This window comes from Aquila chrysaetos (assembly GCF_900496995.4).
Source record: "Aquila chrysaetos chrysaetos chromosome W unlocalized genomic scaffold, bAquChr1.4 W_unloc_3, whole genome shotgun sequence".
Classification (NCBI taxonomy): Eukaryota; Metazoa; Chordata; class Aves; order Accipitriformes; family Accipitridae; genus Aquila; species Aquila chrysaetos.
Window position 1 is genome coordinate 2,537,523 of NW_024470323.1, and position 7,329 is coordinate 2,544,851.

Sequence of the window (7,329 nt, forward strand, 5' to 3'; positions counted from 1 at the left end):
CCGAGCGCGCTGTGTGCGCGCCAGACGCCTCCCGCCCGTCGGAGGTGCGGGGAGTGGGATTTATTCTTAGCAGCCGCTTCGCGCGGGGACGGCAGCGCCCCGCGGCCGTGGAGCCGACCCCGGGCGGGCAGGCGCCTCTCCGCGCCCTGGCAGCCTCCGCACTTCCGCTCACCCGCCCGCGCCGTCGGGGAGACAGGGGCGCCCCTCGCGCGGCAGCGACTCCCGCGGATCGCCTGCTCCCGCGGCGCGGGCGCGGCCGGCTCCGCGGCCGCCGCAGCTGGGGCTTGAGCTGCCTCCCGCTGCTGAGCTAACAGCTCCGGCGTCTCCGCCGCGCAGGGCTGGCGTGGGGCTGCGCAGGTGCGCTCCGGTGCACGCCTGTGTGTGCGTGCACCTAGAGCAGATAATTGTAGAGGGTTTCCAGAAGGTGGAAAATGTCACCTGATTCACAGTGAACTTTTTAAATCTCCCCACCCCCGAGCAGACATACACACACATTAGGAGACCGCCCACCGCAGACAGCTAGGACCCCCGTATAGACTTAAAGAGAGACTGCATTCAGAGCCTGACGTTCATTCAATAGAGCGATCATAAGCAGGCTGGCTAGTGCTCGCTCCCTCTCCCTACTCCCCCTCACGCTTTTTCTGTGTCTCTCTCACTCCCTGCTATACTGAGGATGTTAAATCAGAGAATCCACCCGGGCATGCTCTTACTCCTGATGTTTCTGTGCCACTTCATGGAAGATCACACAGTGCAGGGTAAGACCAGATTGTTTATTCGCAGATGTTTCTTTATTATTACTATTGTTTTCTGTCTTTTGGGCACGATTTAGTTTGCTGCGGTATTAAACGCCTCTCCCCAAGGTCCAACAGGACAGAAGTTAACTGTGGGCATGGGATTGCTTTGTACCGAGGTGCAGAGGTGTTATTTAGATTCCTTTTTGATCGGATCTTCGCGCTGCTCTGCATAGGCACAGAGGACAGATAGGATGTTTCTTGGTATTTATTGTTATTATGCAGCATGAATGAAGAGCAGCATCGCGAGGGAACTTTCCCAGTCTCGGCTCCCGAATGAGTGCTCAAAGTTTGTTGTTAATTTAGCTCAGATTTTTATCTCGCCTGCCTGACAGGAGAGGCGATGATGGGGAGCCTCACAATTACAGCTGAAATTTTTAGAAACCAGTAAGTGATCATTTTCCGGACATTCCTTTAATATTGGGATTTCCTCTCCCTTCCTTTTTTTTTTTGTGTGTGAATAAATATTACTGTGTTGTAAACTCTCCTGCACTGAAGAGTATGCTTAAATGAGTTTTGAAACTGATATTGACAACTCTTAAGAGCCCTCTTTCGACACAAGGGAATATTGATTTTTAGTTTTGGGGCTTTTTTCCCCTTATCTTGACCGTGTTCCAACCACAACCTGGATATCTTACCATTGCTTGTTTTATCATTGTTTTTTTCTCTTTTTTTTTTCTTTTCTTCCCCCCACTGAGTTAGAGCATAAGTTAAGCTAATGTAAGCAACTGTAAGACGCAAAACTTTTTTTTTAAAAGGGCGTTGTTTGTTCAATGTTTTTTAGCGGGGGGAGGGGGGCAATCTTCCCCCGCGCCCAGCGACATCTCGGCTGGCCGATCCTGACCCCTCGCTGCGGTACATTCCCATCAGAGTAAGGAGGCAGGATCGAGCCCTGGCTGGATTAGTACCAGGATCAATTGGTATTGAATCGCTGGAGAAGTCACATTGGTTATTCACGAGAGACTCATTCCAACCAAAACTCTCCAGCTAAAAAGGAGGGGTTTACTTGTACTAATGTTCTTGGCTTGACTCCACAAATAACAGGGATACTAGTTAAAAAAAAAAAAAAAGGCAAAAAACCCCCTAAACAACCCCCCTCTATCCGGTTTAAGGACAGTGTACTTTCCTCTGAAATGCTTGTGGGAAGAGATGGCACCTATAACTTTTCCAGCTTGATCGATTTTTAAAACTCTGTAGGGACCTCCTACTCTATGTGCCCTTTACTCACTTTATTTTTGAGCTCTGCTAACTTATATTAGTGAAGACATTTGTTAATAGAAGCAGCAAAATGTGGAGATTTCGAAAGACTTCGCTAACAGCAAATGTTCCCAATTCGTGCAGATTGCAAAATGGGCTGGGACTGAAACGCTGTGCGGTACTAAAATAATGCTGCTGTGCAGCCGCGGTGAGGAGGAGAGGAAGAAGGAATTTCTTTTTATTCCCTTTTAAAAATGCATATCCTTTTCAAGCCTCTGTCACGTGCCGGCAGTGCTCCTTCTGCTCTACATATGGAATAAATACCTCCGAAAACTGCCTCGTCCTGTTTTGATCGGGTCTTTTCTTTCTTTCTTTCTGTTTTTTGGAGTGGTTTGGGGTTTTTTTGGTGTTTGTTTTTGGTGTTTGGTTTTGTTGTTTTATTTAAACTGCGCTCCCAAATGGGCCGGAGTAGCTGCGGGTTATGAAATGGGACAAATAAAAGTAAACAGTCTAGTAAAAGTCATTGCAAGGCGCACGTGTTGTGTCTGGGTCACTGGTGACTGCCACTGATCCGGCTGGGTGTCTCCCCCCCCCCCCCCCCCCCCCCGCAGCCGGGAACTGCTGGCTCCGGCAGGCGCGGAACGGCCGCTGCCAGGTCCTCTACAAAACCGACCTCAGCAAGGAGGAGTGCTGTAAGACCGGCCGCCTGACAACTTCGTGGACGGAAGAGGACGTCAACGACAACACGCTTTTTAAGTGGATGATTTTTAATGGGGGAGCCCCAAACTGCATCCCGTGCAAAGGTGAGGGGGATGGCTGGCGAGCTGCTCCTTGCTGAGGAGCGGTTCGGGCAGCGACTGGGCTGGGGGAGGAGGAGCAGGGAAGGAGTTGGAGGGGGGCGGCGCGGTCCTCCTGCTTCCTTCCTCAGTGGGGCTTTGAGGCACGTCTCGTACCAGCCCCGGGATCAGTGAGGGGACCCCCATTTCTTCTCGGCCACCGTGCACATCGGGGGGAGGAGGGGAGCGACCTCCTCCCCCCTGCCCTCACTGGTGGGGGGAATTTCCTTCGAGTGGTGTTTCCTGGAGGGGGGGGAAAGTGTTTTCTCTTTATGCCCAGGGGTCACGGTGCAGTGTCTTTTTTTTTCTTTAAGCAGTTTTGACACCAGGCCTGTTCTGCATGCTCAGTACTAAAGTGGTACCTCTTTCTTTCCATCAGAAACATGCGAGAACGTGGACTGTGGACCTGGGAAGAAATGTAAAATGAACAAGAAGAACAAACCTCGGTGTGTTTGTGCTCCGGATTGCTCTAATATCACTTGGAAGGGCCCTGTGTGTGGCTTAGATGGGAAAACCTACAGGAACGAGTGTGCCCTTCTCAAAGCCAGATGTAAAGAACAGCCCGAACTTGAAGTCCAGTATCAGGGCAAATGCAAAAGTAGGTTTGCAAATCTAATCTGATCTCCCTCAAATGCCAAAGGGTGTGTGTCTGAGTGTAGGGAGGAGGAGCTGTTGGACATACTTTCCCACAGGAACCAGAGTGATGTTCCAAATGCTGGGAGATAGTAACTAAACATGCTCAACAAGCAAGGACACAGCTGGATTGAGAGTTCCCCATAGTCTAGCAGCACTTGTGTCCCACCAGCTACCCTGAGATGGCAAGGTTTCCACCAGCGGCCCTTAAATGAGGAGAGCTGCTGAAGGCTTTTATTTGATCATTTGTTTCATTGTGTCATCATTCACTCCTCGCTGGGGCTCTGAGATCTCCTATTAATCATTGTGTGTTTCCGTCTTTATTTCAGAGACCTGTAGGGATGTTTTATGCCCAGGCAGCTCCACATGTGTGGTTGATCAAACTAATAATGCCTACTGCGTGACATGTAATCAAATTTGCCCAGAGCCTACCTCCCCTGAACAGTATCTCTGTGGGAATGACGGCATAACTTACACCAGTGCCTGCCACCTGAGGAAAGCTACCTGCCTACTGGGCAGATCCATTGGATTAGCCTATGAAGGAAAATGCATCAGTAGGTATCTCAGTCAGAGGGGTAAGGGTGGGGGGGGGCTTCCCAGCTCATCTGTTGCAGAATAACATGTGTGGAATTGAATGGATGTAGTGAGCGTTGGGGAGGAGGAGAGACTTCCAGCAGCCTGGGTTTGTGCTCCCCTCCAGGAAAAGGAGAACCAGGGTGAGCTTTGCCCCAGAAAAGATTGCAAAAGGGGTGAGGGAGTAGAGGGCCTGATCCTGCTTCTCTTGCTATCGCTGTGGGTGCTGACATTAGTACCCAAGGGGAAGTACCCGCCATTAAATAGATTACAGCGTAACAAGGTATTGATATTCAGTGGATCTGGATTCCTGGAAACAATTGTCTTCAAGTGGTCTTGGCAAAACTTGCGTTAACTTAATTGGAAACATCTGATCACTTTTTCCTCTTTAAAAATATTGCAGAGTTTGGAGATGGTGGGTGAAGATAGGAAAATAATCTCTACATCCTGACATTTTTTATTGTGATTTCCAGAAATGAGTGATAGTGAAGCATGTTATGAGGAAGCACCTTCAGGTCAGCCTCTGCTCCCCAAAACTGCTGGGGGAATTTGGGGGAGTCCCAGGCTGCTTTTAGTTGGCATAGGTTGAGGTAAATTCCCTTTCCAATCTTGCAGACAACTAGTCTATGTGGGTTAGTTTAAAAATAATTTATTTAGAAATGCTGAATGTGTTGGCAAATTCTGCACTTACTGCTAATTTGGGGAGCTGAATTTCCACTGACATCAAATGGAGCAGGAAGGTCATGTACAATTGGCAAATGTAATTCTGTATTCCCAGGGCCAAGCTCTGCTGGCACAGCTGTCTTTCCTCCCCCACATATAGACAGGCAATGGTGTCCAAGGGACTACTTGCTTTAGTAAAATCAGCAAGTATCATCACATCTACTGCATCTGAGCTTTGTCTATTCACAGTTCATTGGGGGAAAGGGAGTTTGGGGCAGTTTGTTGCTTTTTTTTCCTTTGTCTTTTCACTTACCTTTAGTATCCTGTGTATGTTTTTAGAAGCCAAATCCTGTGAAGACATTCAGTGCAGTGCTGGGAAGAAATGCTTGTGGAATTTTAAGGTTGGCAGAGGTCGGTGCGCCCTCTGTGATGAGCCATGCCCTGAAAACAAGTCAGATGAGGCAGTCTGTGCCAGCGATAACACAACTTACCCAAGCGAGTGCGCCATGAAAGAGGCAGCCTGCTCTATGGGTGTGCTTCTAGAAGTAAAGCACTCTGGATCTTGCAACTGTAAGTGAGATTTTTAACTCTGAAGGCAATTCCTAGATAATGAAGACTTACACCTTTAAACATAAGAAAGCTTGATTTAGAGATTTGAGGTACGGTACAGGTGCCATATAAGTATGTATCTATCACACACACACTTTGGTTACTGATAAAATGCAGTAGATTTCCAACAACCAGTTGGCTTTCAAGTTGGAGTTTTGGGGCTATTCTGAGGACAAGTCATTTTGTCGGAAAGGGGTTGCCCTAGGAGCGTAATTCTAGTGATTTCTTCCTAATTTGTCTGCTCTCGTGTGCTTTGCTGATTGCTTTAATACCCATATAAACTCTGTGTCCAAAAGAACAAGCTTAATGGTAGCACATGGGCACCTGGTTTAGCACAGTTGCCTCTACTAACTCTGAATAAAGGACACAAAGCAGTTAAACCTAGAACACAAGAGCGCTTTTTATTTGATTCAGGAATCTGCCAATAAAACCTGAGCCACTGATTCTTCAGAACTTTCTGCAGTTATGACTTCATAGTTTATGTATAAAAAACCTTATTGCATAACAGCAGATGCCAAAGAGCATCTCACTACAAGTCGCATAAAATGCAACGCTGTATTATGGCTGTTCAGAGGGCTTTGAAAACATGCACTGAGCTGCTTCTGTGCTGTTGTTGTCCTTATTTAAACAACAGCTCCCCTGTATTCCCCCATCTAGCCATTAATGAAGACCCAGAGGAAGAAGAGGAAGATGAAGACCAGGACTACAGCTTTCCTATATCTTCCATTCTAGAGTGGTAAAACCTCCATCACTATTGGAACAGCCATTGGGCACAAAATCAATGTCCATACTGTAAATAAGTGTATGCTTATTTATTTTGGGGAGACAAAAAAAAGTATACATATAGTTGAGTCTGGTAGACATTTATTTATAATGTGTCATGTTTTATAATTTATACATAAAATGTCTGGTTGACTGTACACCTTGTTTTTTGAAGAAATTTATTTGTTAGGGGAAGAGCAGTGTTATTTATTGTGAGGTCTCTTGCTTGTAAAGCTAAGCTTTTCTTTTTTCTTGTAAACTATAAAAGTCCATTCCTTAGAGCTTACCCACATGATCTCATCTCTTTGTTTCACTAATGTTAACTCTTTTCCACTTTAACAAACTTGCATGTTGGTTTCTGTTAAGTTTATTTATTGGATTTTCTGCTCGCTGGTTCTGTACATAAAAGATCCCTCCGTTTTTTGTTTACAAGGAATCTTGACTGACCAAAAGACATTGTAACTGACTTAAATATACTTCCAGGGTGCAGTGAGGCGATCTTCAAGGAAACTTCCACTTTACTTTTCTCTACTTCTGATCATATCATGTACTGAAGTGATCTCAATGTGCTGAGCATATATACTGTACTATATGCATTCTGGACTCAAAGAAATCAGATTATGAAGGTTGTTAATAGCTACAGGGCTAACTGTAATAAGAATAAAGGGTTTATTTTATTTTTATTGTTTTATTTTTTTTGTAACATGTATAAATGTTTTGTCAGGTGTTTCCTTTAAGATGGTCTTGCAGTACCACTTTCAAAGTTTTGTTATACCAATCAGTGTGCCACTAAAAGTTATATCAAAGCTTTATCAGTTCAAGTTTCTTGCTTTTCATAATACTTTTTTTCTGATGTAATTTTATATTTTCAAACATGGTGAGTTAAATATAAATTCATTTAAATATATAGTTTTGTACTTTTCTACCATGTAAATGTGCAATGTATATAAAAGTTATAATGTGTATTTGTAAATAAATGATGAGTGAAAAAATAAAAAATGGAATTTTCCCTAGAGGCAGTCCTCAGTTTTCGGTTCTAAAGGGTTCTGGCCCTCTGGTGCAGAGAAGACATACTGGTGGTTAGGGGAAAGGAGGCTTGTGCATGACGTAGCAGCAAAACACACTGGTTAAGGCCAAAGCTTTCACCAGACAGGAACAATGTCTCCAGTTCATTGGTATTAATTAATTTTAAATCCAAGCACACTGATGGAGGAGAAGAGATTTAGCATTTTTGTTTCCCTCTCCATCCTCTAAATAAAGTCTGT

The 7,329-nt window shown here is 45.4% G+C and overlaps 1 protein-coding gene across 2 annotated transcripts; it reads left to right on the forward strand.

Moving 5' to 3' along the window:
• Window positions 1-520: 520 nt before the first annotated feature.
• Window positions 521-6,931, forward strand: LOC121233009 (follistatin-like). 2 transcript variants are annotated; one of them, XM_041121595.1, is made up of 6 exons: window positions 521-755; window positions 2,600-2,791; window positions 3,204-3,422; window positions 3,787-4,011; window positions 5,033-5,263; window positions 5,960-6,931. In XM_041121595.1, exons 1-6 carry the CDS (start codon window positions 674-676, stop codon window positions 6,040-6,042), a joined length of 1,032 nt encoding a protein of 343 aa, XP_040977529.1. In that variant the 5' UTR covers window positions 521-673; the 3' UTR covers window positions 6,043-6,931. The 2 variants fall into 2 exon arrangements, with proteins under 2 accessions (XP_040977529.1, XP_040977530.1); XM_041121596.1 differs by having other exon boundaries at window positions 5,937-6,082.
• Window positions 6,932-7,329: the final 398 nt, after the last annotated feature.

Excerpts from the sequence above, each read along its gene's own strand:
- LOC121233009 (XM_041121595.1), top strand. The coding sequence starts at position 674 with ATGTTAAATCAGAGAATCCACCCGGGCATGCTCTTACTCCTGATGTTT. Across the intron at positions 2,792-3,203 it reads AAACTGCATCCCGTGCAAAG|AAACATGCGAGAACGTGGAC; the intron begins GTGAGGGGGATG and ends TCTTTCCATCAG. Across the intron at positions 4,012-5,032 it reads CTATGAAGGAAAATGCATCA|AAGCCAAATCCTGTGAAGAC; the intron begins GTAGGTATCTCA and ends GTATGTTTTTAG.